General features: G+C 39.1%; 1 protein-coding gene across 4 annotated transcripts in view; it reads left to right on the top strand.

Moving 5' to 3' along the window:
- Positions 1-19,009, top strand: part of Reps (RALBP1 associated Eps domain containing) — a 246,332-nt gene that overhangs the window by 191,916 nt on the left and 35,407 nt on the right. For all 4 annotated transcript variants that reach the window (XM_071682715.1, XM_071682712.1, XM_071682713.1 and 1 more), the window contains one exon: positions 9,858-9,916. In XM_071682715.1, the coding sequence (XP_071538816.1) occupies positions 9,858-9,916 (59 nt within the window). The remainder of the gene's footprint in view (positions 1-9,857; positions 9,917-19,009) is intronic.

Below are 19,009 nucleotides of genomic sequence, written 5' to 3'. Positions count from 1 at the left end.
GCAATATCTCTTTGTGCAAGATTTTAGCAAACATAATTCCTACATAAAGCTAGGGATGGGTGTATATATATATATATATATATATATATATATATATATATATATATATATATATATATATATATATATAATACACCAGTTGGAAGAAGTTATTGTATAATGCCCAAGTTTGAATAAGTGGTGGAAGAGGACATAAAGAAGCAGTGGTGAGACAGTAAATAGAGTGGAGTTATGATCATGGAAATTACTCATACTTCAGTAACTTCTATGATAACATAGATTAGAAAATGGAATCTGGTAGCTTTGGACCAGGGTGTTGTGTTGAGAGGTTCTGTGAAATGTACAGTGAAGGAGTAGAGGCATGGGTGCCTCAAGCATCAAATACAAAGGGAATGGTGAGAAAGAGGAAGGAATCATTTAATAAGAGATGTCATACAGCAAAGGAGTTTCAAGATGTGCATTGGTACTCAAGCCAGCCAGCATTTGCAAGGTATGAGAAAGGAATGGGGTTGAAGCATAATAAAAGAGTAACAAAGAGACTTTGAGTGGAGTTGGCAAGGCAGCTGGAAATCCAAAACTGTTCCATAAATTCATCAGGAGCCAGTTGTTAGTTAAGGAGCAGATTTGTTAGGCTAGGGGATTTAGAGGGAAATAATATAGAGGATGATGTAAGAATATGGGAGAAAATGAAGAGCAAGTTCAAAAGTGGTTTCACTGTGAAGATACTATTGCCCTAACACCAATGAGATGGAATGGTTGGGAAAGGTTTTGGAAGTCACTAAGATATCTACAAAAGATGTGAACAGAATGCTAAAAGAAATTACCTGTGCAAGGTCCATGGTCTGATGAAATTTCATCATATGTGCTCTTTAGACCACTTAAATTACTGTCCAAGATGTCAATGAAGAGAGGCATGGTGCCAAGGGAATGGAAAACGGCATATGTGATACCTATATATATGAAGGGGAACTGGAAACAGGCATTGTATTACAGACCGGTCTCATGAATGAGTATGGTGTGTAAGGTTCTAGAAAAAAGAGTATGAGAAAGCAAGTGGATGACTTTCTGCAAAGGAAAAATATTCTAAGTGAGAGACAGCATAGATTGAGGGAGAGGAATTTGTGTGTAATTAACCTAGAGTTTTATGACAGTGAGCTCAGTCCTGGGCAAAAGGGAAGGCTGGATGGCTTGTCTGTACCTGGACTGCTAGAAGGCATTTGACACTGTTCCACATAAGTAGCTGATTATGAAGCTAGATCACCAAGCAAGGATAAAGGGAAAACTCCATTAAATAGATTATCTCGGTGGGAGGGAGCAAAGGATGCATGTCAGAGAAGCTTTCTCCAAATGGGTTGAGGTGACCAGCTGAGTGTCACAGGGTTTATTTCTGGGACTATTACTCTTCTGTATCTATATTAATGGCTTGCTGGAAGGTATGGAAACCCACCTGAATATGGTTGCTGATGATGCAAAGGTCATAAGGGAAGTGAAAAGTGAGGAGGATTGCATCATCTTACAAGGGGACCTAAACAGACTCCAGAATTGGTCTGAAATGTAGTTGATGAAATTTAACCCGAGCAAACATAGAGTAATAAGGATAGGACAGAGCAAAAAAGCCTCAGTATAATTATTATCTTGCAGGAAATATGCTTCAATATTGTGTGTGTAAGAGGGACTTAGAGGACATTATCCCTCACCTGTCACGAGAGTCCCATATTAGGGGAATAGCTAAGGACACAAACTGACTGTTAGCAAATATCATAATAGCTTTCAAGTATGCAGATTAAGAAATATTTAGCAAACTATTCACATCCTACTTGAGGCCAAAATTAGAATTTGCTTCTCAGGTTTGGTCACTGCATTTAAAGTAGCACGAATTATTATTCATAATAAAGGCCCAAAGGAGAACGTCAAAGATAGTACAGACTTAGGGGAGTTTAACAACAGGAAAAGCCTGGAGGCTTTAGATTTACCTACCTTGGAAGAGAAGAGTAAGGGATGTCCTGTTTACCATGTTTGAATTTATAAGAGATCAGTAGTGTGGACAGTGGATGATACTCTGAGAGATGTAGGGATAGAGCAACCAGAGGATATAACTTGAAACTGAATAAGAAACTTGTAAAGAAGAATGTAAAGAAATACTTTTATGGTACAAGAGTGGTGGATTATTGGAACAGATTGACATACATAAATTTAGGAGGGTGTATGATAGCAGAGAATGTTTGAGAGATGGGTCTGCACGAGTTAAAACTCCCTCCCCGTAAAGTGCGGTTAGGTAATTATAACACAAAATAAGTAATTACACACACACAAAGGCTAGGAAGACATCTAATTTGGCAAGTAGGTATAGAGAGGAATATTCAGGGGACCCTGGACTGCTTTTGGATCACTGAAAATTATGGGAGAAAGAGTAAATGTGTTGTAAAGAATTCAACATTACTGAGGGATTTTTGAATAGATAGCACTAAACATCAGTTGCTGATTTTGTTTGTTAGGAAACCTATCATCCAGTACTTTTTAACTAACCACAAGGTACTCACTAAGATAGGTCAGATTATTAGGAGACAATGCTAGGATTTCAGAGGTTGGTGAAACATAGTGAAAAGAGAGAAGATAAGAGAAAAATAATCAAGTTAACTGATTGATAAATGTAGTCTCTACCACTGAACTTTTAGTTCTTCAAGTAATTTTGAAGAACAAAGCTATAAAACTTCTATGTAGATATTTTAGAGCACAGTAAGGTCAGCCATACTGCATGAACCAGGCCTGAAGAGCCAGAACAGACTACAGCAGGGTGAGCCTGTTTTTGGAAGCCCAAGGCAATCTCCTAATATGTTTTAGGAAAATTTAAACTACATGTGAGTTGATAGGAAGATTATAAAGGTAAATTAGACAATGAAGGAATATTTTGATTTTAAGGGTTTGTCAAGGGATATTGATGATGCAAGAATGCCATTGGACACCAAACTGCTGATGACTCCAACTTTGTGGTTAATATGAGAGTGAATAAGCTTCTGTGAATATGTTACTTGGAATATGTTGAAAATGCTGGAGGTCTATACCACAAAATGTGCAAAAATGTACGGAGGGGGATCCAGAGGACAAATTCAAGAACATGAAGGGCTATGCTAGGGATATTGAGAAATGCTAGAAAGAAATAAGAGGTATACAAGTTGATCAGAATTATGGTAGAGCATGATTAAAACTAAAAAACTGGAAGATGCACTCATCACTGGTACATAAGTAGAGAAGGATACAGAAAAGCCAAAGCAGTATTTCAAAGTGGAATATGATTGCTTAGCAGAGATGTAAATAACTGAAGAACACAAGCCTATAAATCTTGAAACAAACAGATAGGTGAAATAGAATGTGCATGACCATTTTGGAGGCAGTGGATGCAGTAAGAGACATGACAATTAAGTAAGCTTGGGTAAGATTTGATGGAAAAGTTGAAATGGCAAGGATTGAACAGGACAGTTGTGCTCTCACTGTGTAGGACAATAAAGTCAGCATCCCCAAGGCAGGAGGGAGATTACAGAAATGATATAATCAGGCAATTAAATGGAGCCTCAGCAAACACTGTGCTAAAGTTGCCCTCTGCTAGTGGCCTGTTAAGAGTGAGGCACTAAAGGCTAAGAAACGGCTCTGAAATTCACTTGTTATGTTAACTCTATTGCCTTGGCCACCCCTTTGATGGAGTTCCAATTGGAACAGGCTTCAGAGATGTAGATAGATAGAAAGGATATTGAATGAACTTGACCCTTGTAAGCCCTTTATCTATCAATCTGTGATGTCTGTCCCCAACTAGAACTTCCTCAAGGGGATGGCCATGGCAATAGAGACTCCATAACAGTGCTGCTTCACCCTTAGCGCCTCACCCGTAACAGGCTACTTGCGGAGGGTACCTCGAGTGCAATGTTTGCAGAGGCTTCCACCTAATGTTCCTAGTGACTCCCTCTGAGACCTAATGATTCTGCCTGATGTTCATACCTTCTACTTCTATCTAATGGTTCTACCAAATGCTCCTGCCTAAATGTTCTTACCTACTACTTCTATCTCTTGCTCTTGTAATTTGGTAATTTGAACCCTCACTTTGTTCCCCTTGCCTTTGTATAGTGTCGTAGAGCTGTTGTTAACGATGTATGATTTGAATGGGAAAGTGGGTGATATGGTAGTTGAGTATACAGTGTTTGTTTGCAAAAAAGAAAAAAAAAAAACTGTCCAAACCCCCTCCCCCATATATTTTCAGAGGCAATACATGGCTAAGGTTTTTGTGGTACAAGTATATGATGCTCTCAGGGTGAAATTATTGAACAAATGGTCTCCGAGACTAGTGTTTTAGGTGATGTAAGCACCAGCATCCTTCCCTCTAGATAGCCAGAAGTTATATTTAGGGAAGGATGTTCTTTCTCTACTCTTACTGTCCGCAACTTCATTTTGGAAATTTCTCTTCTAGGCTCTATATTTCTTTCACCTGTGCTTCAAGGTAGTTGATTGTTCCTTTTGAAGGAGGAGAAAGTCGATTTTTGGCTAGATTGAGAAAATGTGGATACATATGAGATTTCTAGGCACACTGGGTGCACAGAAAGCATGATCAGGCAGCTGCTTCCAGCAACACCATGCGAGTGCCTCATCCCATACATTTGATCAAGACCTCGTGGACCCAAAACATGGACCTAGAATACTTCAGGAACCTTGCTAATGCTATGCCCAGACATCTACAGATGGTAATCAAGGCCAAAGGAGAGATGACAAAGTACTAAAATGTAAGTGTGACATCACCTTTAAGAATGTAGGGGGAGGCAGACAAACTTTTTTTGCAGATGCTACTTAATTATTGGGCATGGATATTCATTAATGTGAATAGAAATGAGCAGCTTGTAGCACTGTGTGCTGAAATAGGACTGATGGGTTGGAATACCTGGTTTAAAAAGAATGACAAACATCAATATATGTGGGTGAGTAGGAGGGATGATAAGTAGGCGTTATTGGATTACATTGTAATTGTTAGGTATACAAAAGAGAAACTTTAGGATGTGAATGTGCTGAAAGGGGTAGCAGTTGGGATATCTGATCATTACTTGATGAAGATGAGGGTGAAGAGATGTGGTGGTTTTTGGAAGAGAAGAAATGATGTGTGTGAGAAAAGGGTGGTGAAAGTATGGAGCTCAGAAAAGAGATTTGTGTGAAGAAACACCAGGAGAGATTGATTATTGAAGTTTAGGGAGTTGTTGAGGTATGGTAAGTAGGTTGAGACTGGGAGGTATTTGGAGAAACTGTGCTGGCATGTGCGTGAGAAGTGTTTGGCATATAGAAGGTGTGAGGTGGGCAGATGAAAATTGGTAGTGAGTGGTGGGATGAAGTAAAGTTGTTGGTGGATGAAAAAAAAGGAGTATTTACATAAAAGGAGTGCAAATAATTGAGAGATGTGTAAGAGAAAGCAGCTGGGGGCCAAAGAGGAAAATGAGATTTGGCACGAGTGAGTGTGCAAACTTCAGGTGAAATTTAAAAATTTTTGTAAAGAAGTTGATAGTGTGAGAAAAACAAAGAGAACAAATGGAAACAACAGCAGAGGTAAATGGGGAGTTGAATACAGGAAATGATAAGGTAAAGTGGAGATAAAGTGAGTATGTTGAAGGATTGTTGAATGTGTTTTTAGCGGTAAGGTGGCAGATTTGGGTCTTTGGGTCAGGGAGGTATGTGAAGTGAGAGTCATGGCAAGTGGTTTGATGAAAAGAGAAGAGGTGGTGAAAGCCATGTTTAAGATGGAAAGAGAAACTTTAGGATGTGAATGTGCTGAAAGGGGTAGCAGTTGGGATATCTGATCATTACTTGATGAAGATGAGGGTGAAGAGATGTGGTGGTTTTTGGAAGAGAAGAAATGATGTGTGTGAGAAAAGGGTGGTGAAAGTCTGGAGCTCAGAAAAGAGATTTGTGTGAAGAAACACCAGGAGAGATTGATTATTGAAGTTTAGGGAGTTGTTGAGGTATGGTAAGTAGGTTGAGACTGGGAGGTATTTGGAGAAACTGTGCTGGCATGTGCGTGAGAAGTGTTTGGCATATAGAAGGTGTGAGGTGGGCAGATGAAAATTGGTAGTGAGTGGTGGGATGAAGTAAAGTTGTTGGTGGATGAAAAAAAAGGAGTATTTACATAAAAGGAGTGCAAATAATTGAGAGATGTATAAGAGAAAGCAGCTGGGGGCCAAAGAGGAAAATGAGATTTGGCACGAGTGAGTGTCTGCAAACTTCAGGTGAAATTTAAAAATTTTTGTAAAGAAGTTGATAGTGTGAGAAAAACAAAGAGAACAAATGGAAACAACAGCAGAGGTAAATGGGGAGTTGAATACAGGAAATGATAAGGTAAAGTGGAGATAAAGTGAGTATGTTGAAGGATTGTTGAATGTGTTTTTAGCGGTAAGGTGGCAGATTTGGGTCTTTGGGTCAGGGAGGTATGTGAAGTGAGAGTCATGGCAAGTGGTTTGATGAAAAGAGAAGAGGTGGTGAAAGCCATGTTTAAGATGGAATGTGGCACAGCAGGTGGACTGTATAGTACTGCTGGGGTAAACCTTAGGGCTTCAGTGTTGATAGTAGGCTTAGTTTTGGTACATTATAAATGATAGCTAGTGAGTAGATTTGTGCAAATAAGTTCACTGTTTGTTTGCTCTTGATTCTGCTTTATTATGGCAGGAAAGACAATTGGTTAGTTTTGGTACCTTGTACATGGCAGCTGGTGAGTAGATTTGTGCAAATTAGTTCGCTGTTTGTTTGTTCCTGATTCTGCTTTACTATGGCATGAGAGACAATTGTTAATTGAAAAATATTCACATGTCCGTTTTCTTCCTTGGTATAGTCAACTATGTTTTTGAGAAACCACACTCCAGATAATGGATATCATTTTACCAACTGTAGCATAGAGTTTTGAGTATCCATTGATTTTTTCCATCCATTGAGCAAGTGTTGTGGTGTCTGGAGGTTACTTCTAGCCAAGCCTTGAGAGACCCATCACAGTAGTGGCTTAATGATGCCAGTATTTTGTGGTAGGCAGCCACTTACCTTTTTAACTCAAGTATGGGTTATAAATCTTTCCAGATGCCTGTCTTTATCCTACCATCATACCATCTTTATGTCATATATATAGTATTACATGATAAATACAAGGAGAATAATTTGAATTATCAAAAAGAGGAGCTTGTGATTCTCTACCACTTTTGGTAGACAATACCCAGAATGTGGCATACTGTACTAGAAGAACACACTATGCTGTCAACGATTTTGAATATGTATTCCTATGAGTTGGTAGAGCAATGATATGAAATAAAAGATTAGTAGCTAGTCAAAGAAAAAATTTATATTTTCCAAACAGAAATACATCATAAGACCAAAACAGCAAAGTAAATTGAAAAAGATAATTCTTCTTTATGAAACCAAAGAACACACATGAATGATAAAACAACCAAGAAATAAGTGATATAGTCTGGAACTTACTAAGGGAAAAATAAAAAGAAACTTGTAGGAGCACATTGGTAAGACATCTGATGAATGTGATGAAAAAAGGCTGGATATCAGCACAAAATTATGCAATATATATTGGAATAACACACTACATGCTATCTAGCTTGCTTAGTATGTGTTCAGATAAGCTGGTAGAGCACGGTTTAAAATGAAAGAAGAAAAGATTTGTAGCAGTCAGAAAATTATTACCCATGTAGGTCTCCCAAACTGAAATATATCTTTAATACCAAAATTGTAAAATGAAAATTAAAGAAGGTAATAAACAAGTAGTGTAGCTGTCAACTTCAAGTGAGCTGGTAGAACAGTGTTTGATATAGGAAGATATTCATAGCCTGTCAAAGAAAAAGCATAATTCATCTTAGTGCTCTCACCAGATTGATCTCCCAAGCGCTGAAGTACATCTTAGATATCGAAACAATAAAGTGCGTTGAAAAATATTATGAAAGGCGAAAACATTGCATAAGAAGAAGAAAGCAACCAAGAAGCAAGTGATATATTCTTCAACTTAACATGGGAGAAATAAGACATGATGGAAGTGAATAGTAAGATGATCTCAATTTCTCCCAGGGTAAGTTGAAGACTATATCACATGTTCCTTGGTTGCTTCATTATTCTCATATAATGTTATTTCATTTCATGATAGAAATGTTTTTTTTTTTCAGCTTCACTTTCCTATTTCAGTATTTGAAATATTTCAGTATAGGAGAGACTGATATCTTGAGAGCACTAGGGCAAAGTAATGGATTTCTTCCTAAACTAACTGAAGATCTTTTCTTACTTTATATCTAAAATTGTTTAACTTTCTCCTATGAACACAACTTTGGAAGACTGTACGCTATACTTTGTGTTATTCTGGTATATTTCAGTTAATATAATTTGTCCTTTTACCACTTTCGTGGCATTTAGTTGTATCTTAGTTTTTTCTGTTTTTATGGAACCAGCATTACTTATTACTATATTATTACATTATTCATTTGTTCTTAAAACTGTGGAGTTAAGTGAGTGACATAATGAGAGATTCTGATCATGATGACATTGGTGACTGAATTTAAACTGAAATCGGCTAGAAAATGCCACATATCCTAACCATGCAGTAAGGGGCAGATGGAGTGTTGTGTTCCTACCTATATCTTACAGCTTGATAATGAAATCATGTTAACCGAGCACATGTTATTCAACAAATTACTGTGCATTGTGTCTTTAGGTATGGCCTTTTAATATAAAGCTACTCATGTGAGTTATACCACCCTAAGGAGAGCAAAGAAAGTGATGTCTTTAAAACAAAAAGTGGACTTACTATATCGCCTTGCATACAGTGATAGTAGTGTCTTTTAATAGTCATTTTAGTGTCAGTAAGCCAACAGTGTGAATCATAAAGAAAATTGAAGCAGCCTTTTGAGTGGCATTGCTGGCTGGCTCCTTTATAGGAGTACAGAGACCAAGCATTAGTGTTGATGTGTTGTCATCATTTTGTACAGTACTGTATCATTATTCCTTTTCTGTACATTTTTTTCATAATTTCTTTATACTTTTGTTGATTGATAATGTTGCTTTTGAGTTGTAAAATCTTTGTTTTTTAATTTGAAAGTGCCCATGATAGGACTTAAGATATGTCTCTTGGGGTCACTCCCCCTATTTTTGTTTCCCAAGACGTTATTCTATCTATCTATATAAATCTCTGATGTTCATTATTTCCAGGAAAGATAAAAGAGTCTCCACTAATCCCTGTCTTTACTTGCGTCCTTCACATACACCATTCCATGCATTCTTCCTCTGTTTTTCTTACGTTAGAAACTTGTCCACTGCAGTTTGCCAGCCAAGGGGTTTTTCAGGAACACAACCTGCAGTTGGCAAGGGAACTCTGTAATATAGAAAGTGATATGATACGCAGTGATGCATTGCACATTGATACCTGGGAGTGTGTGGCGAATATATAGAAAGAAAAACAACTGTATTTTGATCTGATTTAAGTGAACCAAATGTTATTGTGTTGATTTCTTCATAACATTATTTATAATGAAACTGAAAAGAAGAATTATGTTATGGTGCTCTTGATAACAAAAATGCATTTTATGGAGTTGCCCTCCAGACAATATGAAGCCTGGATATTGAGGATTTAGTTTCTAGATATCTTCAGATTTAACATCTAAGAGTATTTTGTAAAACAAATATGACAGTTAGGCTGATATTGATTGTAACACCCAAGGGAAAAATTCAGTCCATAGAATAATGTAGAAGCATCCCTTTCTTCATTGGCGTGATAAAATGCTTTTTCATAAAAAAGAAATTGAAATTACTTTGGATAATGTGTTGTTTTTTGTTTAACTGTCTACATTTGTTCCCAGGTCGGAGTAGTTTTCTTGGTGCTCCACCAGCAGTCCCACCCAGAGCATCCCCAGGAGCTGTGAGTATATGAGGTCTGTCTTAGTTTAGACTGTGATCATAATTTTTTTTTTTTTCATCTATGTAGCTCATGTTGTGAGCTTATTTCATTGCATCCATCGTCATTTCTCATTTTATGTGTGTAAACTTTTCACAATTAATCCTTTTCTCATAAAGTAATAGATCAACTGAATCAGAACTTTGCAGAAATGATCTTTGGATGGTTCTTTCTCATGGTCTTTCATTTAATGCTAGCCAGCATCAGATATGGCTACTACAAGTCAGAATGGTCTATGATGAGCTGTTTTCTATTGTAGTTTGCTTATAAACTTTTCATTGTTTAGTCTTCACACAAGTTACTGGTTCATTTGAAATGAAAGTTTGTAGAGATGATGCATGGATGGTCTTGTATCAGTGTCTTTGTTTTTTCTGGTACAGCATCAAATATGGCCACCATGGGGCTAAATGGTCTCTGATTGGTTGGAAATTAGAAAATCTTTGTCACTTACTACATAGTTTATTGAACCATACCTATGCAGGTTATAGATGGATGGTCCACTATTAAGTTTCCTCATTTCATACCAGTCTGACATCTGGTGATGTTGCCTCTTCATATCATTGGGAAAGCAAGGCTCCTTTTGATTTCTAGGTCTAAAGGTAAAAGGTTAAAGTCAAGGCATGCTAGTTTTCATACAACAGCTAAAATTGTGCTGGGTGGATTTTATTAGAACTTGGTATGTGTTCCCCTTTAAGATCAGGTCAAAGGTATTCATAAAATACCTATCAGTTGGTTTTAACAGCTGCTGTAGGAAGTGGATACTATGTCACTTAGTAATGCCACACTTTTAGATGATTTTGACTCCTTATTGCAGTTCAGCTGGATGGATTTCACCTAGACATGGCATGCATTTTACCTTTTGAGTAAGGAATATTTCTATTCATTAAAAGTCCTGAGGTCAAGATCACTACTGTTAGGTATTGATACAATATCTTTTCTGCACCATTAGATAAGCTCTGCTGGGTGGATTTCATGAAGATTCAAAAACAAGGATACCAGATTTAAAAGATTGATATGATTATGTTGTTTCATGTGAATAGCATATCTCAAGAATCAGATTTCTCTTGTTTCTTAAAACTAGTTTTGTCATGCAGTAAGTGGATATTTAGTGGCAGCTGTCAATCACTGAAAATTCTAGTTTTGCCCTACCCTGAGTACTATGTTATTCAGAAAATACTTACCATGTGGTTTAACAGTAGCTGTAGAAACTGGAAACTAAGTTCTTAGTAATGCTTCATCAGATATCAAAGAGATTGCTTATCAAGTGCTTCAGGGATATCTCCCAGGCCACTTGTCTTTCCTCTAATATGGAAATGTTAGTGCTGTTTTACACCAGCAAGTCAAGCTTCACCATATTGCTATTGATTTGACTTTGATTCTGTCTCCTCAAGTCACAAAAATCTCATTACTTGAATCATCATGAAGATGGAGGCATTCCATTTCTGATTTTACAATGATATGCTGTCTGTATCCTTTTTTTGAAGAATTTTTACCTGATAGACTTTTGAAAACTAGATACTCTTTTTGGCCCTGAAGTTTCTTTTGTTGGAGACAGAGTAGAATATGTTTCTAACACCTGATTCTTTTTCGTAGGTGTTATTGGGTGGATAACATTACGACTCTCTCTTAGAAACTGGTCCTAAAGTAATTATGAATAGACACTCAAGTGGAAATCGTAATCCCAAACTCTGTAGGACTAAATTAAAAAACGATGTGAGATACTAGCATTCATAACCATCTTACAAACAAGATGTATATTATCTGGTGGGTTATCCAAACCTGATTTACTTTGTTAGAATCTGGTATGAAAGTTCGCATGAGATCTCAGTACATCCTCTTGTTGTGGCCCACATGTGAGCAATGAGACAACTTGGAGATATCCTTTTTTGTAAACACTCTCAACTTATTTTATAACTATGGAATTTACCAAAACAGGATTTGATATACACTTACATATTTTATCCTCTACTAAATATTCAAGAGGAGAAAGAGGTTGCTGGACAACCGAAATAGAGCAAATGATAGACTACAGATAAGCTGTAGGAGTTATAGGAATGCTCCATCTTCAGACTGAAAACCTTCTCAGTCAGAGATCTGTTGCTCACCAAGGCCTCCCCCCTGCTTCATATTACCCAACATCTTCAAGGATACCAGGTCATCCAAGGAGTATCTCTAACAATACTGCCTTAACTAAAGTATCACACTCTTTGTAACATTCTGCAAACCATTGTGCTGTTATCTTCTTTTGAACTCATACTACAGCACTGTCAGTCTGAATAGAACAAGTATTTTATCAACAGGTCATGAGCATCCATTATCTCTCGCAAATACTCTCCTTTATTATAGATCAAGCATATTTTGTATATATGTGTAGTGCCATTGTGCAAAGGGGATAAGAGTGAGTGCTCAAATTACAGAGGTATAAGTTTGTTGAGTATTCCTGGTACATTATATGGGAGGGTATTGATTGAGAGGGTGAAGGCATGTACAGAGCATCAGATTGGGGAAGAGCAGTGTGGTTTCAGAAGTGGTAGAGGATGTGTGGATCAGGTGTTTGCTTTGAAGAATGTATGTGAGAAATACTTAGAAAAGCAAATGGATTTGTATGTAGCATTTATGGATCTGGAGAAGGCATATGATAGAGTTGATAGAGATGCTCTGTGGAAGGTATTAAGAATATATGGTGTGGGTAGCAAGTTGTTAGAAGCAGTGAAAAGTTTTTATCGAGGATGTAAGGCATGTGTACGTGTAGGAAGAGAGGAAAGTGATTGGTTCTAAGTGAATGTAGGTTTGCGGCAGGGGTGTGTGATGTCTCCATGGTTGATTAATTTGTTTATGGATGGGGTTGTTAGGGAGGTGAATGCAAGAGTTTTGGAAAGAGGGGCAAGTATGAAGTCTGTTGGGGATGAGAGAGCTTGGGAAGTGAGTCAGTTGTTGTTCGCTGATGATACAGCGCTGGTGGCTGATTCATGTGAGAAACTGCAGAAGCTGGTGACTGAGTTTGGTAAAGTGTGTGAAAGAAGAAAGTTAAGAGTAAATGTGAATAAGAGCAAGGTTATTAGGTACAGTAGGGTTGAGGGTCAAGTCAATTGGGAGGTGAGTTTGAATGGAGAAAAACTGGAGGAAGTGAAGTGTTTTAGATATCTGGGAGTGGATCTGGCAGCGGATGGAACCATGGAAGCGGAAGTGGATCATAGGGTGGGGGAGGGGCGAAAATTCTGGGAGCCTTGAAGAATGTGTGGAAGTCGAGAACATTATCTCGGAAAGCAAAAATGGGTATGTTTGAAGGAATAGTGGTTCCAACAATGTTGTATGGTTGCGAGGCGTGGGCTATGGATAGAGTTGTGCGCAGGAGGATGGATGTGCTGGAAATGAGATGTTTGAGGACAATGTGTGGTGTGAGGTGGTTTGATCGAGTAAGTAACGTAAGGGTAAGAGAGATGTGTGGAAATAAAAAGAGCGTGGTTGAGAGAGCAGAAGAGGGTGTTTTGAAATGGTTTGGGCACATGGAGAGAATGAGTGAGGAAAGATTGACCAAGAGGATATATGTGTCGGAGGTGGAGGGAACGAGGAGAAGAGGGAGACCAAATTGGAGGTGGAAAGATGGAGTGAAAAAGATTTCGTGTGATTGGGGCCTGAACATGCAGGAGGGTGAAAGGAGGGCAAGGAATAGAGTGAATTGGATCGATGTGGTATACCGGGGTTGACGTGCTGTCAGTGGATTGAATCAAGGCATGTGAAGCGTCTGGGGTAAACCATGGAAAGCTGTGTAGGTATGTATATTTGCGTGTGTGGACGTATGTATATACATGTGTATGGGGGTGGGTTGGGCCATTTCTTTCGTCTGTTTCCTTGTGCTACCTCGCAGACGCGGGAGACAGCGACAAAGCAAAAAAAAAATATATGTAAATGGAAATGGTGAAGAGCTTGTAGATTTATGTGCTGAAAAAGGACTGATGATTGGGAATACCTGGTTTAAAAAGCGAGATATACATAAGTATACTTATGTAAGTAGGAGAGATGGCCAGAGAGTGTTATTGGATTACGTGTTAATTGACAGGCGTGCGAAAGAGAGACTTTTGGATGTAAATGTGCTGAGAGGTGCAACTGGAGGGATGTCTGATCATTAGATCTTGTGGAGGCTAAGGTGAAGATTTGTATGGGTTTTCAGAAAAGAAGAGTGAATGTTGGGGTGAAGAGGGTGGTGAGAGTAAGTGAGCTTGAGAAGGAGACCTGTGTGAGGAAGTACCAGGAGAGACTGAGTACAGAATGGAAAAAGGTGAGAACAATGGAAGTAAGGGGAGTGGGGAGGAATGGGATGTATTTAGGGAATCAGTGATGGATTGCGCAAAAGATGCTTGTGGCATGAGAAGAGTGGGAGGTGGGTTGATTAGAAAGGGTAGTGAGTGGTGGGATGAAGAAGTAAGAGTATTAGTGAAAGAGAAGAGAGAGGCATTTGGACGATTTTTGCAGGGAGAAAATGCAATTGAGTGGGAGATGTATAAAAGAAAGAGACAGGAGGTCAAGAGAAAGGTGCAAGAGGTGAAAAAAAGGGCAAATGAGAGTTGGGGTGAGAGAGTATCATTAAATTTTAGGGAGAATAAAAAGATGTTCTGGAAGGAGGTAAATAAAGTGCGTAAGACAAGGGAGCAAATGGGAACTTCAGTGAAGGGCGCAAATGGGGAGGTGATAATAAGTAGTGGTGATGTGAGAAGGAGATGGAGTGAGTATTTTGAAGGTTTGTTGAATGTGTTTGATGATAGAGTGGCAGATATAGGGTGTTTTGGTGGAGGTGGTGTGCAAAGTGAGAGGGTTAGGGAAAATGATTTGGTAAACAGAGAAGAGGTAGTGAAAGCTTTGCGGAAGATGAAAGCCGGCAAGGCAGCAGGTTTGGATGGTATTGCAGTGGAATTTATTAAAAAAGGGGGTGACTGTATTGTTGACTGGTTGGTAAGGTTATTTAATGTAAGTATGACTCATGGTGAGGTGCCTGAGGATTGGCGGAATGCGTGCATAGTGCCATTGTACAAAGGCAAAGGGGATAAGAGTGAGTGCTCAAATTACAGAGGTATAAGTTTGTTGAGTATTCCTGGTAAATTATATGGGAGGGTATTGATTGAGAGGGTGAAGGCATGTACAGAGCATCAGATTGGGGAAGAGCAGTGTGGTTTCAGAAGTGGTAGAGGATGTGTGGATCAGGTGTTTGCTTTGAAGAATGTATGTGAGAAATACTTAGAAAAGCAAATGGATTTGTATGTAGCATTTATGGATCTGGAGAAGGCATATGATAGAGGTGATAGAGATGCTCTGTGGAAGGTATTAAGAATATATGGTGTGGGAGGCAAGTTGTTGGAAGCAGTGAAAAGTTTTTATCGAGGATGTAAGGCATGTGTACGTGTAGGAAGGGAGGAAAGTGATTGGTTCTCAGTGAATGTAGGTTTGCGGCAGGGGTGTGTGATGTCTCCATGGTTGTTTAATTTGTTTATGGATGGGGTTGTTAGGGAGGTAAATGCAAGAGTTTTGGAAAGAGGGGCAAGTATGAAGTCTGTTGGGGAGGAGAGAGCTTGGGAAGTGAGTCAGTTGTTGTTCGCTGATGACACAGCGCTGGTGGCTGATTCATGTGAGAAACTGCAGAAGCTGGTGACTGAGTTTGGTAAAGTGTGTGGAAGAAGAAAGTTAAGAGTAAATGTGAATAAGAGCAAGGTTATTAGGTACAGTAGGGTTGAGGGTCAAGTCAATTGGGAGGTGAGTTTGAATGGAGAAAAGCTGGAGGAAGTGAAGTGTTTTAGATATCTGGGAGTGGATCTGGCAGTGGATGGAACCATGGAAGCGGAAGTGGATCATAGGGTGGGGGAGGGGGCGAAAATTCTGGGGGCTTGAAGAATGTGGAAGTCGAGAACATTATCTCGGAAAGCAAAAATGGGTATGTTTGAAGGAATAGTGGTTCCAACAATGTTGTATGGTTGCGAGGCGTGGGCTATGGATAGAGTTGTGCGCAGGAGGATGGATGTGCTGGAAATGAGATGTTTGAGGACAATGTGTGGTGTGAGGTGGTTTGATCGAGTGAGTAACGTAAGGGTAAGAGAGATGTGTGGAAATAAAAAGAGCGTGGTTGAGAGAGCAGAAGAGGGTGTTTTGAAGTGGTTTGGGCACATGGAGAGGATGAGTGAGGAAAGATTGACCAAGAGGATATATGTGTCGGAGGTGGAGGGAACAAGGAGAAGAGGGAGACCAAATTGGAGGTGGAAAGATGGAGTGAAAAAGATTTTGTGTGATCGGGGCCTGAACATGCAGGAGGGTGAAAGGAGGGCAAGGAATAGAGTGAATTGGAGCGATGTGGTATACCTGGGCTGACGTGCTGTCAGTGGATTGAATCAAGGCATGTGAAGCGTCTGGGGTAAACCATGGAAAGCTGTGTAGGTATGTATATTTGCATGTGTGGACGTATGTATATACATGTGTATGGGGGGGGTTGGGCCATTTCTTTCGCCTGTTTCCTTGCGCTACCTCGCAAACGCGGGAGACAGCGACAAAGTATAAAAAAAAAAAAATATATATATATACAGAGGTATAAGTTTGTTGGGTATTCCTAGGAATTTATATGGGAGGTATTGATTGAGAGGGTGAAGGCATGTACAGAGCATCAGATTGGGGAAGAGCAGTGTGGTTTCAGAAGTGGTAGAGGATGTGTGGATCAGGTGTTTGCTTTGAAGAATGTATGTGAGAAATACTTAGAAAAGTAAATGGATTTTGTATGTAGCATTTATGGATCTGGAGAAGGCATATGATAGAGATGCTCTGTGGAAGGTATTAAGAATATATGGTGTGGGAGGCAAGTTGTTAGAAGCAGCGAAAAGTTTTTATCGATGATGTAAGGCATGTGTACGTGTAGGAAGAGAGGAAAGTGATTTGTTCTCAGCGAACGTTGGTTTGCGGCAGGGGTGTGTACTGTACCCGTGGTTGTTTGATTTGTTTATGGATGGGGTTGTCAGGGAGGTGAATGCAAGAGTTTTGGAAAGAGGGGCAAGTATGCAGTCTGTTGTGGATGAGAGAGCTTGGGAAGTGAGTCAGTTGTTGTTCGCTGGTGATGTAGCACTGGTGGCTGATCCGGGTGAGAAACTGCAAAAGTTGGTTACTAAGTTTTGTAAAGTGTGTGAAAGAAGAAAGCTGAGGGTAAATGTGAATAAGAGCAAGGTTGTTAGGTACAGTAGGGTTGAGGGACAAGTCAATTGGGAGGTAAGTTTGAATGGAAAAAACTGGAGGAAGTGAAGTGTTTTAGATATCTGGGAGTGGATTTGGAGTGGATGGAACCATGGAAATGGAAGTTAATCATAGGTTGGGGGAGGGGGCGAAAGTTCTGGGAGCATTGAAAAATGTGTGGAATTCGAGAATGTTATCTTGGAAAGCAAAAATGGGTAAGTTTGAAGGAATAGTGGTTCCAACAATGTTATATGGTTGCGAGGTGTGGGCTATAGATAGAGTTGTGCGGAGGAGGGTGGATGCGCTGAAAATGAGATGTTTGAGGACAATATGTGGTGTGAGGTGGCTTGATTGAGTTACTAATGAAATGGGTAAGAGAGATGTGTGGTAATAAAAAGAGTGTGGTTGAGAGAGCAGAAGAGGATGTTTTGAAATGGTTTGGTCACATGGAGAGAATGAGTGAGGAAAGATTGACCAAGAAGATATATATGTCAGAGGTGGAGGGAACGAGGAGAAGTGGGAGACCAAATTGGAGGTGGAAAGATGGAGTGAAAAAAATTTTTAGTGATTGGGGCCTGAACATGCAGGAGGATGAAAGGCGTGCAAGGAATATTGAATTGGAACGATGTGGTATACCGGGTCGATGCTGTCAATGGATTGAACCAGGGCATGTGAAGCATCTGGGGTAAACCATGGAAAGTTTTGTTGGGCCTGGATGTGGAAAGGGAGCTGTGGTTTCAGTGCATTATACACGACAGCTAGAGACTGAGTGTGAACGAATGTGGCCTTGCCTTTGTTGTCTTTTCATAGTGCTACCTTGTGTACATGCAGGGGGAGGGGGTTGTCATTTCATGTGTGGCGGGGTGGCGACGGGAATGAATAAAGGCAGACAGTATGAATTCTGTACATGTGTATATATGTATATTTCTGTTTGTGTATATAGATGTATACGTTGAGATGTACAGGTATGTATATGTGCGTTTGTGGACGTGTATATGTATATATAAGTGTGTATAAGGGTGGGTTGGGCCATTCTTTCGTCTGTTTCCTTGCGCTACCTCACTAACGCGGGAGACAGCAACAAAGCAAAATGAATATTTGAAATACTCTGACCCAATGGTTTTAACTTTTTTAGGACCACTAACAGCACTGACTGATGATTTTAGGATGTTCTTGATGAGACTAAGCTTAAGCTTATACATAGTTATAAATCATTTTGCAGAATTCACTATTGCTTAGAATATACATAGAAATACAAAGGTCTTTAGAAGTGTCCAGTGATTACAAGGGCTCAGCCTTTGTATTACATGTCTGTATCCACAATATTTTGTGTATTTTGTCTTTAAAGCCAATTATGTATTATATATATAGTTTTATCCAAAAAATTGAGAAATGAGAAATCCATCAGCTGATATAACATTTTGAATTGTGTTCTCGAAGAATAGCAGAGTAAGAGCAGAAAGATGTCAGTAACATTGTGTAAGACTCTAGGATGAATTGCACATTTGTAGTCATTAATGAGTGTGTACTTTTAAGTACAGAAAAGAAGGTCATAGGGAAGATGTTTTCCTTTTGATGTATCCATGCGTTTTTCTAAACTCAAATGTTTCCAGGTCTTTTCATCATGCAAAAAATTACATTATTAGATTGTTACAAAAGTTTGCCAGCACTTGTAATTTTCAGGTGTATTTATTAAAGCAGGATAGCAAGTTTATTCCAGGGTATTGGACATCCTTACCATATGCCAGCTTGCTGTTTAGGGGTTGGGATCCTCATTGATGGAATTATTTTTTTACACCAAAGATGGATTTTGAATATGCACTTGATCCACCATTTGTAAATGGGAATGAATTAATG

The sequence above is a fragment of the Panulirus ornatus genome, chromosome 34, assembly GCF_036320965.1.
Source record: "Panulirus ornatus isolate Po-2019 chromosome 34, ASM3632096v1, whole genome shotgun sequence".
In the NCBI taxonomy this organism is placed as follows: Eukaryota; Metazoa; Arthropoda; class Malacostraca; order Decapoda; family Palinuridae; genus Panulirus; species Panulirus ornatus.
Note: the sequence above shows the minus strand (reverse complement) of the source record. Positions and strands in the feature narration are given on the sequence as shown.